Raw genomic sequence first — 21,781 nt, 5'->3', positions numbered from 1 at the left:
GTTCAACTTTCTTAACACTCTAAGAAATAGACTATCATTTAAAATCAATTAAATTATATATACTCAGTAATTCTATGCATTTAATAAGGACCACGGTTTTGTAATATTTACAGAAAGCTATAGATCCTGTTTTGTTTCAAACTGACTATGATTATTATATTATAATGCAGTAATCAGATATGGTATAAATAATTTCACAAACCTGGAAGATAATAAAAGAATGGCTATCAGCTCCTGAGAAACATATAAATGAAGATATTCTGTTTCTAGACATAAGGAGATGATCCAAGAAAACTACCATTCAATGAACAGAAACTACTCTAGAAATATTCCATACCCCATTCCCCAACTAACACACTGAAGGAAATCCTGGAAAATTAAAACCTTTCCCAGATGTGAAGATAAAACTGCATCTTAAAATTAAAAAAGACCCAACATCTTCTAAGAGGGTTTAATGAATGATTCACACTTGGACATATCTACGGTTTTGGAAAAGTAGGATAAAGAGATTGCATTAAAATGTGGAGGGCTTTGGGGAAACAAAAAAAGGAGACTCAGTCTACAACGGTTCCACTTACCAGAAGAAAGAAGTTTCCTGCAGCAATCTGAAAAACCACTTAAGGCTGCCAAATGGAGGGGGAACATTCCATGTATGCCACGCCTGAAGCATAAGTAAGACAGTAACCCTCATTATAATACAAGAATAATACAATCATTTAAATAAATTACAAAGAAACTAAAGTGGAAAGATAATTAGATGAGTCAAAACCTTTAACATTTTGAAGAGCAATTTGGCAAAAGGCTGAAGGTGGGCACAGCTTATTTATTATCCAGCAATTCTCTTCCAGGAGCAGAATTTTTCAATCTTGGCACTATTGTCATGATGGACTTTGTTGGGGGTGGGGGTGGGGGGGCTTCCCTCTGCACACAGGATGTTCAGCAGTGCCCCTGGGCTCTATCCAAACTAGATGCCAGTAACACCCTCCTCCCTAAGTATGACAACCAAAAATGTCTCTGGACATTTGCCTAAGGATGTGAAATCCATTACCCCCCCCCCGCCCCGCCCCCGGCCAGTGAGAATCATTAACACAACACAAAATGTTCAAGAATGCTTACTGCAGTAATTTTTTTAAAATTGGAAGCAACTTATGTGTGCAAATAAGTAGAATGAATAAACTATGAAATCTTTATACAATAAATTTTATAAAATGAATGAACTACAGGTATTTGTCGCGATGTGAAAAAAAGTCCAAATTTATATCTACATATAAATCTAAATCAAGAGGTTGCAAAAAAGTGTACAGTAGCATCACATTTACAGAAAGTTTAAAAGGTTTAAAACATGTTAATGAATATATATAATAAATGTAATAAAATGTAATAAAAATATAAAGACACACTTAGGAATGATTAACATCAATTTAAGTAGGGTGTTTACTTCTACAGAGCATGCAAGAGAATCCATCTTTCAAACAAAATCTTTACAGAGAAACTTTAATATATAAAATAGACAAAGTGAGCTGTTTTGACCAAAGCAGGGCACAAAAGATCTACAGACAGTATTACCTGAATGAAAAAGGAAAGCATTCAGTATATAAACTTTTTTGGGTCTTTTATTTACTTTTAGATGAAAAATAAATAGATCACAACAATGAAAAGCTCTAACTAAAACTGCATATTATTCATAATCTAGAATTCACTGCGGTAAAAAAAATAAAATAAAAATATACTATGCTGGCTTACCAAATGAAATCACATTAAATATTTATTCTAGCACATTATCCACACAAATAGGAAAAAGCTCAAGCAATTAGTACCATATTGGGCACAAAATCCATGCTTCTACTTGAAATTTCTAGAAAATTGCAATTCCCTTCCATCTGTGTTTCCCTGTCAGCACAGCTATCAACACTGTGGTAAGTACTTACTTTGCAGTGTCAGCACCACTTGTAATAAGAGTGTTGATTAGCAGCTCATGGCCGTACCTTGCTGCTATGTGCAAAGGGGTGTTTCCATTTTTATCCTCACAGTCGATTACAGCTCCTGCAATAAATAATGTACTATCAGATGCTGGACTATATTAAGATCAAGTCAAATCTATTACATGGAAAGTAACATGAAACACTATTCAAGCATAAACTAATGGATATAGTGATTTAACTAGGTTTCATTCATAGGACATTTATTGGCCACACACTGAGGTCACAGATTTTACACTTAAAAACAATTTCGTGAACTAAGCATAAGCTTTTAACAGATTTTAAAATGATAAAGGGTTCTGGGGTCCAGTAAGTTTGGAAACCACTATATTAAAACAAAACTAAACATATTTCTTTAGAGCAAGATTTCAGAGCCTTAACGCACATACTCTGTCCCCAAGATTGTATGCAATGCTTTAGGAATTATTGGATCACGAAAACTACTACTTTCTCCTTGCAAAACCGTAATAACTATTATCTTGAGGACTACTAACAAACAATTCCTTGGAATATGGCTTCGGAAACACTAAAGAAATGTACCTAAGAGTTTTTATTGAAAGGTTTTAGCTTGCCTAGTACTAATTCAAACACAAAAGAGTACAAGTTCCAAAAATAAATCAAAGTCCTAAAAATAGTTCAAAATATCCAAAAGGGGAAAAAAGATAAATGCAACAGAGTTTTGTTAATGTACAATACAAATACATACTGTGGTGGTAAGGCAGTTTTCTATTTAGCAATGCTTAAAAAAAGCCCACACCAACTGCTAAAGAAATCGTATTTATAATTCAGGTGAAACAAAACAAAAATAAATGAAAAACAAATTGTGAAAGATACATAATACATGGCATTTTATACTCTTTATTATTTGATTTTCATAAGATCTGAAATCAAATATTAAAAATACATAGACAGCTACAACAATTCCTTAATACCATTCATTTTGTGGATGTTTTTACTACATTTAAGAAAAAAAACAAACAGAAATACTTTTTACCACTCTGGATAATAGTTTGTGATCTGGAGAATCTACCGTGGAGGGCAGTCATGTGCAGTGGGGTTTTCCCATCCTTGCTCTGAAATAATCAAATAAAAGAGATTTAAAATTATTATTATATCTGTCATATGTAACCCTTAGTTTTATTTTGAATATCCTCTTGCATCTTTATCTTGTAAAACCATTATTCAAGCATTAAATTTAGCTCAAGCCTGTGGAGGTAAAATAGCTGTTCAAAATTAGGAACTTTTTTTTTTTTTTAACGTATGGGTATTATAAAGCACAAGTATACCAAAAAAAAACCCTCAATGCCTACAGTTTACAAAAAGCTCTTCACGGTAGGTACAGTGTAATCTTGGTATCATTCCTAGTACATAGGCGGGAAAACTGCAGCACAAGGATATTAATGATTCAACCAAGTCAGTAGTGGTACAAGTGGCATGTGTTTCCCACCTTTCAAAAATTTCACATTGCTCCAATTCTTTCATTCTAAGAAATGCTGAATCCCTCCTCAACCAAGGAAAAGTGAATGTTAGAATTAACTTCAGCCACTATAAATCACTTTAAAAACTTCATATATTTGTTTATAATTACTTGTAATAAATATTGTTAGCCTTTTTCTCAAATTACTTAAAATAATCATACTGGCTGGGCATGTGTGTATTTAATGTACAAACTCTGAAATTCTAAAGGACTCTGTCAAAACATACAACGTGACCATTACAAAGGAAAGAATCTGTTTTACAATTCCTAATCCCTTAGCAATATTCAGCATATCTTGTGCATATATACTTAAAATTGAAATGTGACAAGTATCCTGAAGTTTACAGTAAAACTGTATAATGCAAATCTCAAGAAATTCTCTTGTCATTATTATAGTGGAGTGTTAGACAAACTTCATAATTACCTATTGATATATTTGATTCTATAACTTTACATTAATTTTTTTCAAGCAAAAAAACTATCCAATTGGCAATTTATCTCAAAGAATTTTCAAACCTTTGGAAGCAATGAGTACACAGGAGGGAAACCAAACCAAACCAAACCAAACCAAACCAAACCAACCCAAGTGAACAAACAAGGTAGGCTCTGGAGTCAGAATGACCTGAGCTGAGTCCCGGTTTTGCCAGTTAGCACAGCAAGAATTAGGAGAAGCGGTCTATCTTCTTGAGCCTTCATTTCTCAACTGGTCTGCTGTATAGAATATACATACTAATCTTTGTAAAACACCCATATGATATATACCAGTGTCTGTTACAGTCTATTACCGTATTTGGTATTTTTATCTAGGTACCAGTTGTACTTTCGACCAGAAAAAAACAAAACAAAAAGCACAAAAGCACTTTAATAAAGGGATTCCAGTTTGTAATGTTTTTTCAAAATGTTCCCTATTTAACATATCTTGATTTTTTAATGTTAATCTTTTACCTTACCAAAAAAAAGTAAAAATAAAAACTAAACTGTAATATAAATTTGATAAATTTCATAAATTTCATAAAATGATGAAATGTGAAATTATAGCTAACATTTATATACATAGTAAGCACTATGTTTCAACCAGTTTTAAAACACTTCATATATATTAGTCATTTGCTTCTCAAAACCCTAAGACATATGTATTATTGACCCTATGTTATAGGCCAAGGGGTTAAGAAATGTAACCAGGTCTCATAGCTAGTAAGTGAAGTCCTGTAAGTGGCTCTGGATTAACATTTTTGCCTTCTACATACTTACTGATTATAAAAAGTATTCCAAATATACTAAAAAAAAAAAACCCCAAACCCCAAAAGATTCAGAATACCAACTGAAAAGTCCACTTTAAGACATGTTAGAAGGGGGAAGAGCACATTTATTTCTCTCTGAATTGCAGAGAGAATGGCTAGATATTTAAGTCACCTTAATTAATTTTAGATCAAATTAGGAATTTCAAACAAAAAGTAAAGATCCACCAAAATTCTAAGAGTTGGTTTCACAGGTGACCATACATAGCAACAACAAGTAAGCCACGCACATTACTTTTTATGTTTAAATTTTAAATCAAATCATTTGGGGTATTTTATCTGACCAAAATTTATTCTTAAGAAGAATAAGATAAAGTGGGAAAAGACGTGCATTTAAGTGATACAATCAATGCAGCAGGGCTCATGTTAATAAGCAAGGTTATAAAAACCAGACTTTTTAAACTTCATTCACTTTATCTCTATGTGGTACTTTGTAAGACAGCCAATTTAAAAACCTATAAATAAATAACTGAGTAATTTCAAGCCTAAATTCACATTCCAATTTCTAGTCATCCACAACTTGATCAGGGACAGAAACACCAAAATGGAGAATGACGTAGAAAAAAACATGAAGCAAGGAGAAAGAGATGACTTGATAAGGAGAACATGACGGTTACAAGTATAATTTTTTTTTATGATATAAGGCAAGTGTCAAAGCCTTATTAGCTCCTTAATCAAGCAACAATTTGATAGCCACTGATCTGATAAATATAGGAAATACAGGTGTCAGGAATGAAGATATATTCTTGAGTGACTATATATTCTTACTGGTTAAAAACAGAGTTATTAATAATTTTTATATAATTTCAGAGCTGGAAGGTACCTTAGAAGTCATTAACAGCATGGGAACTGTGTTCCAAAGGAACTTGGCTGTAAGACAATTGGACAACTGCATGTAAATGGGATGTCATACATTCCCAGGCAAGATTAAGGCAACTTTTTAGGAAATCTATTTCTAAACCAACATCATTGGCTTGTTGCTTCAAATCTACTTAGCCACTGGAGTCAGCTATGTAGGCAATCACATATGAATCAAATGATCTATCATCAAATTATATTAAATATTCATGTCTAAATGGCACTGTATAAAATAAATAAAAGCCTAATTTTTACCCCTTAAAGACAGCACTACAGAAACTAAAACATGTGTCACAGCTAGTGATATAGGTAAGCCACGATACTTAATATTTAACACACAATGATGACTTAATTACAGTCACTTGATCATAAACAGGTCTCATAGAAACTAAAAAAAATTGGTTGTGATCTTTTGAGAAATGTTAAGATCTAATCTTCATTAAAAAATATTACTAGGCCTTTGAGGAAACAAGTAACAAATTTCTTTCTGCACAAGAGTTTAGATATTGTTCTACTCCCTGATTATCCAAACAGCAGGAATTCTTTAAATCAAACTGAGGAGTTCAAATTTGTTATCAATAAATTTTTATTAATTATTTAAACTATTAAAAAATAAACTTTAGTAGGTGATCTGACTGAGAACTGGAAGCTTTAAATGTATTTTCTTAGAAAAGGCATTTAAACATAATCATGTAATAGGAGTTCTTTATGATACATCATGTCCTTTCCTTCCTTGGGTGTGATAACTATAAATTCTTCCTGTCGCTGAAAGAAGGCAATTTAAAGCAATGACCTAATCATAAATGGACTCGCTGCTACTAAAGCTATCAGACAGGGTCAGTGGCATCACTAAAGGTCTCTCTAAAGTTTGGACTCCTTTCTCTACCAATCTGAAGACTGGCTCATGATACCCACAAAAGAAACTGAAATCTTAAGATTTAAAGCTCTGAAAAACACATTTTAAGGTTAAATGTTTTTACTGATCCTAAACAGTTCAATTTTATTTGTGGTTTTCTTCTCTTTATAACACAAGATATAGACTGGCAAATAAAGAATGAATTGATGAATTAATACAGAAACAATCAGTGAAAGCACCTTGGAAAAATCAAAATGATGATTATACATTATAAAGTAGTATTCAAAACTGTGGCTGCATGTGCTTTTTCACAGAATTATATAGTGAAAGTACATTTATTTTGGTTCCAGAATTTTCACATATTTCTAAAATTCAAATGCTCATTCCTGAAAGTGAATGTAAGCAAAAAAACAAAAAAACAACTATTCCTTATATGTAACACATTGATAGCAGTCTTTCAATTTTTATAAAATTGAAAAAGGCTTTAAAACAGAAAAGTTGGAAGATTACCATGAACACCCATATACATACCATCTGGATTCTATCACTAGCATTATACCATACACACATCATAATGTATCAATCTTTCTATCCAGCCATCCACCCAATTAGTAGATGTTTTTCAAAAGTTGCAGATATGACTACATACTATCTCTAAACATTAGGGTTCAACATCAGTTTGGTTTGTTACCTCCTAAGGGAAAATTTACACGCAATGAAGTGTCAAATCTTAAATGTACCACTTCATGAGTTTTGACAAATGCTTATTTATATAACACAATGCCTGTCAAAATACAGAATATTACCAACACCCCAGAAAGTTCTCCTACATCCCTCCTTTCATCAATCCCTCCTCACAGAGTCAACTGTTTTTTTGTTTAACTACAGAATCTGGAACTCCATAGAAACGGAATTTCATCTGTTCTAGAACCTTATATAAATGAGAATAATATCTATATTCTTGTGTATGGCTTTTTTTTTTTTAAAGATTTTATTTATTTGACAGAGTGAGAGAGCACAAGCAGAGGGAGTGGCAGCCAGGGGGAGTGGGAGAAGCAGTTTCCCCGCTGAGCAGGGGCTCGATCCCAGGACCCTGGGATCATGACCGAGCCGAAGGCAGACGCTTAACAACTGAGTCAGGCGCCCCATGTAAGGCTTTTTAAGATTCACCTGTGTTCTTATGTCTATCAGTAATTTGTTCCTTTTTACTGCTGAATGGTATTTGTTACTGATACTGTTTGTTTATTTGTTTGTTTATTATTTTTTTATTTATTTTTTATTATTTTTATTTTTTATTTTTTTAAAGATTTTATTTATTTATTTGACAGAGAGAGAGCTAGGGAGAGAGGGAACCTAAGCAGGGGGAGTGCAAGAGGAAGAAGCAGGCTCCCAGCAGAGGAGTCTGATGTGGGGCTCGATCCCAGGACTCCGGGATCACGCCCTGAGCTGAAGGCAGAAGCTTAACGACTGAGCCACCCAGGCGCCCCACTGATACTGTTTTAAACAGCACACTCCTAAACACTACAGTATGGATTCTAATTTTATTTCATACCTTCATATTGACATCGGCCCCATTGCCTACTAGAAGCTCTAAACACAATGCTCCATGTGTTGATGCAGCAGCAAAGTGCAAGGGAGTAAATCCTTTTTCATTCTTTTGATTTACATTAGCACCACAGTCTATAAGTTCATTCACTACAACGTCTTGTCCATTATAGCAGGCTACATGAAGAGGTGTATTCCCATAGGCATTTGGTTCATTCATCTATTGGAAGAAAAAAAAAATCTCAATGTTAAAGTAGTCTTGCTACTTGCTATAAGAATGAGAGTTATTTTAGCGATGTTGTGGTTGCAATCAAGCTATTAAAGTGAGAAACAGGGCTAAAGACACAAATAAGGCTTATAATTCTCAAGTTCTTTTAAAATAGTGAACATTAACAACAGCATTTTGGTGTCAAATAGATTTTGTACATTCAGGGAATATAATTTACACATGCAATGTCTACTTCATGACAAAACTGAATGATTCCAAGACAGAAATTTTAAGAAAATGAAAACAAAATAATGTATTTTTAAAGTCTTCAAAGTAAGGTAGCTATAAGAATTAAGAATCATGACAAATGAACACAAACTGAAAATTCTGAGATGTACTGAATAACATCCTTATTTTCAGCCTTTACATTTGCAGTGACAAAATGAAATAAAGGTCAGGATTTTAAAAAAATGAGTGGCAACTTTTTCTATTTCATTTTTCAAAAAAGTTGGGCTCTAGATATTTTCCAGACTTACATGTTAACATTTTACCAAAACGAATGTGCTCTCCATACTGAGAAATAATTCTTGAGCAAGTTTCTCTTTTAATTCTGTTTCTAATAAATAATACGGGTGAATACTTTAAAGTTTACATGACTTTTGCATAAAGAATGTGACCTTTGCCCAAAGAGATGTCTGGCCCTTGCCCTTGTCTTCTGGGGGGTAATATATGGCATATTTGATAGGAGTGTCCTTGTTTAGGGTGGGAGCTGGCTACACTGGATCTTGGAGTAGGACTGGCCATAGCCAATGGTCTGCAGGTAGAATGTGCCAACGCCACATAAACCAACCATGTGATTTAGGGGTGCAGGCTTTGGAGCCCTCAGTTATCAGTGGACTTGGAGACTGAAATCAACCATGTGGGCAAGTGATCAATCAGTCACACCTCTGGGGAGCCTGGGTGGTTCAGTCAGTTAAGCATCTACCTTCGGCTCAGGTCATGATCCCAGGGTCCTGGGATCGAGCCCCACACTAGGCTCACTGGCTCAGTGGGGAGTCTGCTTCTCCCTCTCCCTCTGCCCCTGCTTGTGTTCTCTCTCTCTCTCTCTTGCTCATTCTCTTTCTCAAATAAAATCTTAAAAAATAAATAAAAATTTAAAAAAATAAATTAAAAATAAATCAATCACACCTATGTAAAGGAGCCCCAATACAAACTTTGAAAACAAAGCTCAGATGAGCTTTCTTGTTTGGCAATACTATGTGCATACTGTCACATGCTGATGCTAGGAGAGTAAGGAGTCCTAACTCCATGGGGAGAGAACAATGAATGCTTTCTGTTTAGAATACTCCTGAACTCTGCCCTATGTGTCTCTTCCTTTGGCTGATCTTATTCGTATCTTTTTTGTATAATAAACCATGAGTATAATAGTTGTCAGTGAGGTGTTTTTTTTTTTTTAAAGTAGGCTCCCTGCCCAGCATGGGGACAATGTGGGGCTTTAACTCACAACCTTTGATCAAGACCTGAGCCAAAATAAAGAGTCGGACACTTAACTGACTGAACCACCTAGCGCCCCTTCAGTGAGTTTTTTGAATCCTTCTAGTGACTTATCAAACCTGAAGGTGGGTTTGGGGAATGCCCCAAACTTGTAGTTGATCAGAAGTAAGGGTAGTCTTGTTTGGAGACTGTACCCTCTAACTCTGCAGTTGCCCCAACTTATCACAACTGTATTTAAAATTTTTTTTTTCCTGAAATCCCTGGTAACAGAAATTGGAGAAAGTGAAAAAATAACACTTAATTTTAGTCAAAGTACCTACATTTCATCACGAAAAGCTAGGAGACATGGAAAAGATTCTCCCTCAGAGTCTCCAGAAACTTTGAGAGATTAACTTTGTTGTTTTAAGTCACTCACTTTATAGTAATTTGATATGGAAGCCCCGGGAAACTAATAAGTGCAATTGGAGGCCACATGTCACTAAACGGCTCTAAGTCTGACCACTTATTCCAAAGAACACTCTGTCACCACAGTTTACAAATGTTACTTTACTGTCAACACAAATTTAAAAAACCGCACCAGAATGGATGCGAAACAGTAGTCAAAAAACAAAGATGCCTCATTTATCTAGATCAGGGGTACTGTAAGGCATTATGCTACTCTGGTGAAACAGAGCTAGAGAACTGCTGAGAAATAAAACTTCTATCTATTTGCACTCTACAAGACCCTCCCCAACTACGTGTTTGGATTTTTACAACATCTCACAATCCCGACATTTTCAGTAACTACTTGTTTGCTTTAGGCAAAGTGGGTCATATAATTCTTAAATTAAGAGTTTATTGACCTCTACAATTCCGCCCTACATTCTTTATTCAATCAGGCTACTACCTACCTTTTTGTTTGTTTTTGCAGCTGATCTACAGCCCTCCCTCTAGCAGAGCCTAATCCTCTCTCCTTCTAATTTACTCTTTTTAATCTGTTTTGAAGAACCAGATGAGTCTGTCAGAACTGTACCTAAAATAAGAATAAATATACTAAGAGGGGCATAAAAGCACAAGTGCTTAAAGGATGACTTGTGAAAGTGACAGGTATTCTTAGCTATCTCAATTCAGGAATCAAATATAAAGCAGCAACCCTCCTAACCAAACAAATTTATACAGTAAGGAACACTTACAGTTGATGGGCAAGAAGCCTCTGGTTTTCCTGCCTAGCTCTTGCCAATATCCTGCAACGCGAACTGTTATAGTCATTTAAAGTGAGTATTAGATTGAGCAAATAAGACTAACCGTGACCTAGCAACTTAGGAAAAATAACCCAAGTATGTCTGATCAGCTAAAATGGAGCTACAGGGCTTGGATAGTGATAAAGAAGAAAAACTTGTCTCATTCATTCACACTTGAAATATCCTTTACCTCTTAATATATTTTGACTAAATACATGATCAGATATTAGCGCACTATATATTATGTAGAGGACTACAAGTATGTAATTGAAAGGCAAAAATATTATTATATAAAATTATCTTTAAAATTTGAAATAACTTCTGCCAGCAATGAAATCACAAACACATAAAATGCCTCCTTCATTTATACTGCTCAATCTATATACCTACATCAACTCCAAGATCCAGAAGGTACTTGACTACGCTGATCATTCCACTAGAGGCTGCTGCATGAAGGGGGGTGTAAGACTTCTTATCCTTGCATGTCACTTCAGCTCCATGTGCCACAAGTAATTTCACTACTTCAATGTGACCTAAAAATGTGTTTATGAGGGAGAAAAAACAGATGAGTAAAGGAAAATATAAAATATAATCAGGATATCTTTTAAAAAGAGGTAAAAATGCAAATTACCTAAATAATGCATAAGTCACCAATAAATCAATTTATAACCAGAGAAAGGAGAGAAGAAAAAAATAAGAATTCAGGTAATTTTAATAAATGTTGATACAGGTAACTAACTGAAAACAATATATTTGATTATTTTATCCAGTGATCTTATAGATAACTCTCTTTTCGTCTAGATCTTATTGTTTTCAAGACTGTTTTAATACATTCTCAAGTTCTGAAATTAGCATTTTATATCTAATGTAACACATCAGTTTACATTTATCTGCCTTTGTGGAATCTTCTACTTGAAAATCTGGGAGTGACTGGGACTTGTTTCTTAAAAATGTTAGGTTTTTAGAACATGTGGTTAAAAACTTCTTTTCCCTTATTATTTCCACCAGATGTCCTTAACCAACTTAGTTTGCTATTCACCTTTATATCAATCAGGATAGGGCTATACGTGCTATGGTTAACAATCAATTCCTAAATTTCAGTGGCTTAACTAGCATTTTATTTCTCATCAACACTATGACAGCTTGGCAAGAGGGGTCTGCTAAGTCACTCAAGGACACAACACAGGCTCATACAGCTGACACTATCTTGAATGTGGCCAGTCACTGTGCCAAAAGGAGGAATAGACTATATAGAACCTCAAATCAGCAATTAAATGCTCTGGCCAGAGGTGATGTTGCTTTCAATTCACTAGTCAGAACTAGTCCCAGGCCCCACTATACCATACAAGGACGCCAGGAAGGGGGACATGTATCCAAAAGGTGGGAGAACCACAATTCTCCTTTTATATCTCCTTGGTCTTTATCAGATTATACACTGCTTTCTCCTTCTTCCATAATGCTTCCCGCCTCTGCGCCTTTGTTCATGGGATTCCTTCATTGCGTGGCACATTTTGCTTGGATGTCTCTTTGCAAGCATTGCTCCTAATCCTTCAAGGTCCACATCAGTTCCCATCTTCCCCAATCAAATCTGTCATCTCTCTTTCTTAGAAGTCTTATAAGCCAAAAGCACCATATACCTATCTGATAAGTACGTAATACCTTCTGATGGTTCTTAAACTTGAATCATTATTTAATTGCCCCAAATTGCTTTTATGTATTAACTTCCCAAATACGTATCTTCAAAAGCAAATATATGCTCTTATGTTCTACTTCCTCGTATATTCCACAGGGCTGAGAAGACTGTTATATACAAAATAGGCACCCAATAAGTATTTGTTACATTAAATAAATTGTTTATGACATCATTTTTTAATATCCCTTATAGGGAATGAGTATATAAAGTTAATAACTATAAAAATGAGGCTCTCAAAATAGGCCCCTCTCCCTTAACAAAATTAAGCCAGTATACAAGATACACAAAGAATCAAGTAGATTTTGTTGTTTATATGTAAATTACCAATTAAAGTGGATACTTTCAGCTATTTTTTCCCCATTTCATTAAGAAATATCTATTATATCTTTAGGAAAAAAACCAAAGGAATATCTATCAAATCATTAGGTGCCAAATCACACATAATTACCATGTAAGAGTATTAACTGATACAAAAGATCACTCACTACACATTACTCTCTGATCTATGGCTCTAGAAAGATAGCTACTTGCATTTATTGTAATGCAGTGAAAATCAGTACCCAGGGGGCTCACACATCAATATAGCTTTTCAACTGGGCAATGCATATTATTCACTAATATGTCAAAAAGAAACAAAGTTCTCTTGATGCTTAAGACTAGAAGACTCATAATACAAACTTAATGGAAAAACAGTTCAAAACCAATACATCATTCTAAGTAAATGACACAGATCACATTAATTGTGCGTATAAACTAGTAGATTCCAGGAAGTATGAATTTTTCCTAATACCAATAAAACTTTATTTAGAAAGGGGCTATGCATAGGCAAATTTACAATCTTAAAACTGACAAATATTTATTCAAGCACATTTCAGAAATATGGATTAATTCCTTTATTGGCCCACTGAAAATGAAAAAGGAGGCTTCTACACACCCAGTTTGGGGGTGACTTATTTAAAAGAAAAAAGGGAAGAAAGCTCTAGAATGAAATAAATGATAATGTTCTACCCAGGTGGACCCTGGCCAGAACAAGTATGTGTCTTCCTTGTTAATTTATAGACTGACGCTACCAAGAGGGCTAGATTTCATTTAATTCATCTAGGTGTAGTTTTAGAAAATGATATCCATTAGACATGCATAGCATACATAATTTTACTTGGAAAATTCCCTACCTTTTTTTTTTTCTTCACGAACATGTAAAAAAAAAAAGTAAAATGAGCTGTGTTCAGAATTTGTAAGTTTTTACAAAAAGGAAAGGAGAAAAAAAAATACCATTTCACATTTATTCAAATTAGGCACTGCTTTAAGAAGAAATAACATGAGTTGCTAAATCAAGATAATTAATATTTATTCAGCACCTTCTATGTCAAAGTCATCATGGTAAGGTGACTGGAGGTAGAACTTGGCTGAATATTGCCAAAAGTACTGAAAGCCACAGAAAAGATGAATGTGTAAAAGCGATCTTAACAGAGGTTCATGGTCAGAGCAAACATGGGGTAGGGAGGAGGAAATGATCAACTCTTCGGGGATAGAGGTGTCGCTGTGAACCACTGACAGATAATTCAGTAACAGCATAAGGACAAATGAGCCTATCAGAAAAGTAAGGGGAGCTTCAATCAGGGGACAGAAGGCCAGGGCAAATAAGGAAGTTTGTGAGAAATGAAGTATAAGACTCCATGTAATTTTAATGTCTCTTGCACTAATATTGACAGATTCTCCGAATATAACCTAGAGGGGACAATGACCTGGACTTCTGGCTTGTCTACTGATCAGTCAACTGCTCCCTACTTTTACATGGTTAGCTCTCTTTAATCCTGAATGCTTAGAATAGTGGAACAGTTTTAGAAGCAATGTGTCAATACTGCTCTTTTTCCATGCTGAAAGAGATAAGGAAAGAATTATAAATCCCTCAATGTTCATACTCAAAAATTAAATAAGGTCCAAGAAACACAGAATATCTTTTTTAATCCACAACTGTCCTGAAAAAGCGACACTTAGTGCATCACGAAAAACAAAGCCATCTGAGGAGGGCTTCTGATAAATACACACCTGGCTCTTCCAGGAGCTCAATTAGAAGCAACCCACAAAATCCTCTGGCCTTCAATTTCATGAAAACAGCTGCGTAGTTAAGTCTTAATTCTTTGGAGGTAAAAGGCCTGATGCATTATGTTTCGAGTTTAAACCCTTTAATATAAGGTGTACAGTTTTAAATCATGCAGATCAGCTGCTCCTGAACTGTCTGGAAGGATAAGGTACACTACAATATTCCGAAAAGTCCCCAAGACTTAAAATATGACAAATGTACTGGCTGTGAGGAGGGGACTTTAGGATGCTACAGGAGACTTGCTTCTGGATGTTTACCTCCAAGTAACAGAAGAAAATTGCCCATGATATAATTAGAGGCAAAATACTTTGGTGTGACAGAAACATCAAAAGCCTAAAATGTTCAGCTTTTGGCTTTCAAAACAGGGACATCTGACAAAGATATTAACTTTAAGGAACCTTTATTTTTTATATTCCTTTACACTCATGTTAAAGGTCAGACTTGCAATTCAATATGGATTCTGCTTTTGTTTTTTTCTACTACAGGCAAAAAATTTTCCTGGACCTTGGGTTATCTACATAACTGGTTTGAGTGCATTTATTTTCTCCCACTAGCATATTTTACAATTTTATATAGTTTTAAAAATTAATAATCTTCCATCAAATTTTCCTTTAATCTTTCATTTTTATGTGAGAAACAAGAAAAAGCAAAACTAAGAGCAGGGAGTACTGAGGATAAGTTATGCCTATAAGGGTGGCTAGTTAGATGTCTTTGTAATCACGTAGTACGAGTGGTAAATCAGGGAACGGCTCCAGTATTACACAGGAGAGGTCAGACCATATGCGATTTTTCTCAAGCCAGAGGAGCCAGAATAGCAGAAGCAGGGGAGAAAAAAAAACTCTGAGGCTCCATGGCTGCAAAGGGAGGAATTGTTCTTTCAGTTTTATTTTGAAAAAACTTAAAAAATGAAGGTCTATATGCACGTCTCCCAGAGGTACAACCCTGGCCTTGTAAGACCTGCAAGGTTCATGGCAGGTTGTACTTCCTCCATATGCTTAGAGATACACTTCTACATGCATGGTCTGAGCACAAGCCAGCATTTCTACTCTGCTCTTTTTGTGCACTTAAAAATATCCTGAGGTAAGCTCAAGATCTGCCTGCTCTCTGGCTGTCCAAGTCACCTCAAGAACCAATTAATGTTTTTGTTAGTGCTCTGGTCACAAAGTCACATGGTTTTGGGTGATCTACCCCAAGACTGTTTTCCCATGAGCTCTGTTAGTTTTAGAGTGCAATTTTGCGAATCCTAAGATTTTTCAAGAACATATATATCATGTTATAGCAGAAAAACCTATACTCTAAGCCTTAGTTTCTTTCTGTGAAATTACTGTTGTAGAAATCAAACACAATGATGCCTATTCAACCCAGCGGTGGCCCAAAATAATAGGATTCCTAAAGCATCTTCAAAACTTCTACCTTAATATTCCCATAAAAACAAGGACGGATATAAGAATGGGCTTTAAGTAAACACCAACTTAAATTATGCTTCCCAGACTTGTGTCTAGGGTGTCCCTCCCTTTAAAGGTAAACAGAATTATTTTCAATCAGCTTTTAGGAGAAGAGGACCCAACACACTCCTATTCTGGCAAACCTCTCCCACTACCAGGCTGGTTCCACTTGGGCAGCAAATTTAGATATGGTGTAACTTCCCACTATCCTAAAAAAACAGATGTTATACCAAAAGCAAGAACTAAAACATACAAATCTTCCTGAATATGTAATGTCAGAAAGTGAAATTTAAAATGTACATACCCATATATGCTGCCCAATGAATAGCTCGTCTATCTTTCTTGTCGAAAGCATTAATATTGGCACCTCTAGACAGGAGCAGTTTGACCATCTGTAATAAAAATAAAGTTTCATCAAGATTCAGAAGTAGAACTATTTATGAATATCCCTTATGCTGACTACTCATCTCAATCTCTCTGGCACTGAATTTCTACAACTTTGGAAAGGAAGGAGCTAGACTAAACCCCGAAGACCCTTCAACATAATTTAATAAATAACAGAACAAAATACGAAAAAAGGATTCACAATGGGTGTTACTGAAGTTGGGTATCAGTATCTTTTAAAGATGCTACTTTGTGTCCTGAGACTTTATGAACAATGAGGTGCAAATCTGGAAGGTCTAAAGGAGGAATATTTAACAACAGGTTTCTTTCTTTTAATAGCCCAAGGTGTTTTTAAAATGTAAAGTGCATTCTTATCCCAGAAATGTCTTAAATTTAATTCAAACACAAATGTACTATCTATGATTAGATCTGAAGGTCACTGCACACAGTCTGCTTACATCATAATGTACCAAGAACAGTATTTCTATTCCATCTAACCATAGTTACAATAGTTTCCCCATGGGAAAGGGCCCTCCATGTTTCAAAAAAGGGACACATCTGTGACCTTAACTGCAATGAAGGCAAGGATTCTTTATGTTGCAAAAAACAGAGGAATAGTGAAAACAACACTGCAGCCACTAGCTCTAAGCCATGGAATCTTGGGAATGTCACCTTACGTCTTTGAGTTTCTGTGCCTGCAACAAAAATGAAGGACTGGACAACATGTCCTCAAAGGTTCTTGTGACTCTGTTTTCTTCTTTCCTAAGCCTTCTATGTTCACATAAACCCCACTCTTTGCCATGACAACATCTAACGTTAGGCAATGCTTACTGTATAAGGTAACTAAATATTAATTTTCTTAAATTTTTTTCTTTTGATGGTCTGTTAACCAAAGAATTTTTTACTAAATGTTGATAATAAACTATAAGAAAATCTTTTCCAAACTCTGCCTTCCTTTGTTACTATCTTTCTGGAGCACTATGAAACTGCTCTTTCTGGATTATTTTTTCCACAACAACAGAACATAACTTTTCACATTGTGTATATAGTTGGCAGTGTTCTCCTTTGTCTCCCCAGGTTGACCATGAAATTCCAGTGCATGGGCTATATCTGATAAGTAAACTTCTTAATCTGAGAAATTTATATCATGAATTTTATCATGAAAAGAAGTCTGAGGATTCGCTAAAGGCAAAATTAGACAAAAACAAACAAGAAAGATTTCCTGGTTTTTTTTTTGCTATTACCATGAACTGAATGGCTAAAAAGGGTAAGTTCATTAATAATCAGGGTGGGGAGTGACAGGATGTAAGGAGAGAGAATCACTGTCTAATTGAACACCTACCTCACTATGTCCACTAAAAGCTGCATGATGTAATGCAGTCCTCCCCGCTCTATCAGACACGTTTACATTACTCAGAAGAGGTACCAAAGCTTCAGCGCACTTTACAGCTTTATTAGCAGCAGCTATGTGTAAAGGGGTTTGCCAATTTTTGTCTCGAGCATTAACATCTGCAGAATGCTTCAAAAGTACCTGCACTGCTTCCTGAAACATATGAAGATAAAAGTTAAAAAAGACAAAGGAGTTAACAGTTTTGTTTTTACTTTTTTAAAAGATTTTATTTGTTTGTCAGAGACAGAGAAAAAGAACACAAGCAAGCAGAGGGAGAAGCAGGCTCCCTGCTGAGCAAAGAGCCTGACGTGGGAATTGATCCCAGGACCCTGGGATCATGACCTGAGCTGAAGGCAGATGCTTAACTGACTGAGCCACCCAAGCACCCCGAGTTAACAGTTTTAGAAACTGTATATATATATTTAGGAACTAATATTTCCTGAGGAAATAAAAAGTCTCGTAGAACCTGCTATAAATAGGTAGGAATTTACCCAAGAAAACAAAATATTTTAAACTAAAGGCAGTACTACTCAGAGCCATTACAAGATGCACCAAGATAAAACATTCCCTTTTTCTGTCCTATTAAAGGCATAACAAGATTAAAATGTGCAAGAACAAATACTGACAAATATTCTTTAAAAACACTCATTACAGGGGCGCCTAGGTGGATCATTCGGTTAAGTGTCTGACTCTTGATTTTGGCTCAGGTCATGATCTCAGGGTTGGGAGATGGAGCCCTGTGTCAGGCTCTGCACTCAGCAGGGAGTCTGCTTAAGGATTCTCTCCCTCTCTCTTTCCCTGTGCCCCTCCACCTACCTATGCTATCTCTAAAAAAAATAAGAAACAAAAAACATTCATTACTTCTCTTGTTCTTCTAGATAACAAGATACGATTAAACTTTCAATAGTTTTAAGGAATAGATTGTTTTGCAATTAAATATATAAAAATGTAAAGCATACAATCTGCCAAATTAGTATACATTATATTCTACAAATTGAAAAATCACTAGTATCTAGTTTATTAGAGACAGAAAGAGAGAAAGACAAACAGAGAAACAGATGCTGTGATGCTAACTGGTGAGAAAGCTGATGTTAACATGGCAATTTAAAAGCTTAGTTTCCAAAGGGATTTGTTTCCCAGAGCATGAGGAAAATTTCACAACACATCTATAAATTGGACTCATGGCTAGATACTAAGGAATCCAGTATGCTATTTACACTAAGCAATACAGTCAGAACTAAACTTAGCAAAAAATTCTCCTTGCAGTGATAAACCTATCTTTGGCAGATGAATGACGAACTACACGTGAAATGAAAAGCACCAGAATCAAAAACTAAGCCTAGTAATATGGACCCTTGGTTTTCTTTCTTTCTTTCTTTCTCTTTCTTTCTTTCTTTCTTTCTTTCTTTCTTTCTTTCTTTCTTTCTTTCTCCTTCCTTCCTTTTTCTTTCTTTTTTTTTTAAAGATTTTTATTTATTTGAGAGAGAGACACACACAGAGAGCATGTGCAAGCTAGCAGGAGGAGGGGTAAAGGGAGAGGGAGAGAGAATCCTCAAGGAGACTCCTTGCTGAGCATGGAGACCAGGTGGCTACATCCCAGGACCCTGAGATCATGACCTGAGCCAAAACAAGCGATGGACTCTTAACCAACTAAGCCACCCAGAAACCCCAGTGACCCTTGGTTTTCTTAAAAACAAACAAACAAACATGAAAAGTGTTCAAAAGCACCAAGCAACTATCAATACGTAAAGTAGCAAGGAAGACTAAACAAAATACTATTATCTGTGATTCACACATAGTTTTTTAAGCCTTTTAAATAAATAGTAATCAGAACTGTTTGAAATATGGGAAACAGCATAAGTATTTAACAAGACTGACAAAAGACTAGAGAGATGCCCAGTAATCTATCAACCTGGAAGTCAGCCAGCAAAGAAAAATATATATGGAGACCTACTCTAGACCCCACATTTCTCTCTAGTTATCCCCAGGAGAAATTTAAAAAGACCCACCCACCCAAGAATGTCCATGGTAGCTTTATTCATAACAGCCAAAAAGCAGAAATGCAAACCGTTGTACATCATACAATGAAATACTCCTCATCACTAAAAAGAATAAACAATTAATGTACACAATATGGAGGATTCTCAAAAATATTAAGTTGAACAAAAAATTTAAGACACAAGAGTACATACTGTATGATTCCATTTTTATAAAGTTCTGGAATAAGGAAAATTATTCCATGGTGGAAGAAATCAGAATGGTGGATGCCTCTGGGGACAAGGAAGACTGCCTGGAAAGGGACATGAGGTAACTTGTTGGAGTGACAGAAATCTTCCATATCTTGATTGGGAAAAAGTTTACATGGGTGGATACATGTGTCAAAACTCAAGACTACACACAATATCTTTGCATTTACTGTAAATTATACTTCAATTTAAAAAAAGGAGTATGGAGAAAAGGATGCAGAGAGGAAGTGGTACAACACATTTTCAGGATTCTCCATCTCAAGAAGGGCATATTGTGACTTGGGGGATAAAACTAACACTACACTCGGAAATGTTAGTTGGTGTGTTGATGAATATACTAGAAAATAATTAAAAACAAAATGAATTATTTATAATTGGATAAATTAGGAACAGCATACTATAGATGCCAGGCTTGCCTTATTCATTCCCGCTCTGGAATTCACAGTGCATACATTAAATCTGAAAAGTCTGGAGAATACTTATGTTCCATTAGCAAGAAGTAGAAAAATCAAAACTATTCTTTTGTTTCACTGAAAAGCAAAAATAAATCCAGTTAATGGTAGGTAAGGGAAGGTAAGATGGTCCTAAGAAAGGCTATCAACACAGTTACTAAGATCCTAAAATCAACAGAGAGCAAAGTTTGGAACCATGGGTTCACTGCTATGGACCAATTGTGTTCTCCCGCCATTCACATGTTGAAGCCTAACCTCCCAGTGTAACTGTATTTGGAGATAGTGTCGTTAGGAGGTAAAGTTAAAGGAGATGGGAGGGAGGCGGAGGCAACCTAATCTGATAAGAAGAGGAAGAGAAAGATACCCTCTTTCTCTTTACCATGTGAAGACACAGTGACAAGTAGCAGTTTGCAAGCCCAGAAGAGAGCCCTCAACAGAAAGGGACTCTGCTAGATCTTGATTCAGGACTTCTAGCCTCCAGACTATGAGAAAATAAATTTCTGTTGTTTAATCCAGCCAGTCTATAATATTTTGTTATGGCAACCCAAACTGACTAATATACCCACCATTTATTACTCAGAACAGTATGTCAGATCACAACAGCAGTTATCTTTGAAAATTCAGAAAAAAAAAATCTACAGACAGGAGTCATTAAATGAAATCAAAGAGATGAATTTCTCTCTCTCTCTTTTTAGAGAGAGCATGCAAGAGTTGTGGGGGGGGGGAGGGAGAAGAGAATCTTAAGCACGCTCCATACCCAATGTGGATCCCGACCCAGGGCTCGATCTCACAACCCTGAGATCATGACCTGAGCTGAAATCAAGAGTCAGATACCTAACAGGCTGAGGCACACAGGTGCCCCTAAATAGGCAAATTTCTGGAAATCACAAATCAATGAGCCTGATGCCATAACCTAACAAAATTCTAGATCATATTATCAGCACATTATAAGCATTCAGAAAATGATATAGGGATTAAGGGTACACTATGGTTTTACTAATGCTAAATAATTACCTCAATCCCAATAGTAACCTCAATCCCAATTTTTCCATTAGACGCTATGCATGTGTAAGAAATACTGCACATGTGCCTTGACTTTGAAAAACAGCTAAGAAAATATCCTACAACACTG

The 21,781-nt window shown here is 35.4% G+C and overlaps 1 protein-coding gene across 12 annotated transcripts in view; it reads right to left on the bottom strand.

Annotated features, from left to right (window-relative positions):
• The window catches only part of ANKRD28 (ankyrin repeat domain 28), a 201,453-nt gene that overhangs the window by 43,793 nt on the left and 135,879 nt on the right, over nucleotides 1–21,781 (bottom strand). For 10 of the 12 annotated variants that reach the window (XM_045791700.2, XM_045791706.2, XM_045791701.2 and 7 more), the window contains 7 exons: nucleotides 17,904–18,104; nucleotides 16,482–16,569; nucleotides 11,326–11,468; nucleotides 8,021–8,233; nucleotides 2,974–3,052; nucleotides 1,929–2,043; nucleotides 579–661 (listed from right to left, as the gene is read on the bottom strand). In XM_045791700.2, coding sequence (XP_045647656.2) covers nucleotides 579–661; nucleotides 1,929–2,043; nucleotides 2,974–3,052; nucleotides 8,021–8,233; nucleotides 11,326–11,468; nucleotides 16,482–16,569; nucleotides 17,904–18,104 — 922 coding nt within the window. Of the gene's footprint in view, nucleotides 1–578; nucleotides 662–1,924; nucleotides 2,044–2,973; nucleotides 3,053–8,020; nucleotides 8,234–11,325; nucleotides 11,469–16,481; nucleotides 16,570–17,903; nucleotides 18,105–20,613; nucleotides 20,727–21,781 lie in introns of those variants that run through there. The other 2 variants (XM_087870180.1, XM_087870181.1) reach the window with 2 other exon arrangements.

The sequence above is a fragment of the Ursus americanus genome, chromosome 20 (assembly GCF_024610735.1).
Source record: "Ursus americanus isolate L20-20 chromosome 20, mUrsAme1.1.p, whole genome shotgun sequence".
NCBI lineage: Eukaryota > Metazoa > Chordata > Mammalia > Carnivora > Ursidae > Ursus > Ursus americanus.
This window is presented reverse-complemented; position numbering and strand designations above follow the sequence as displayed.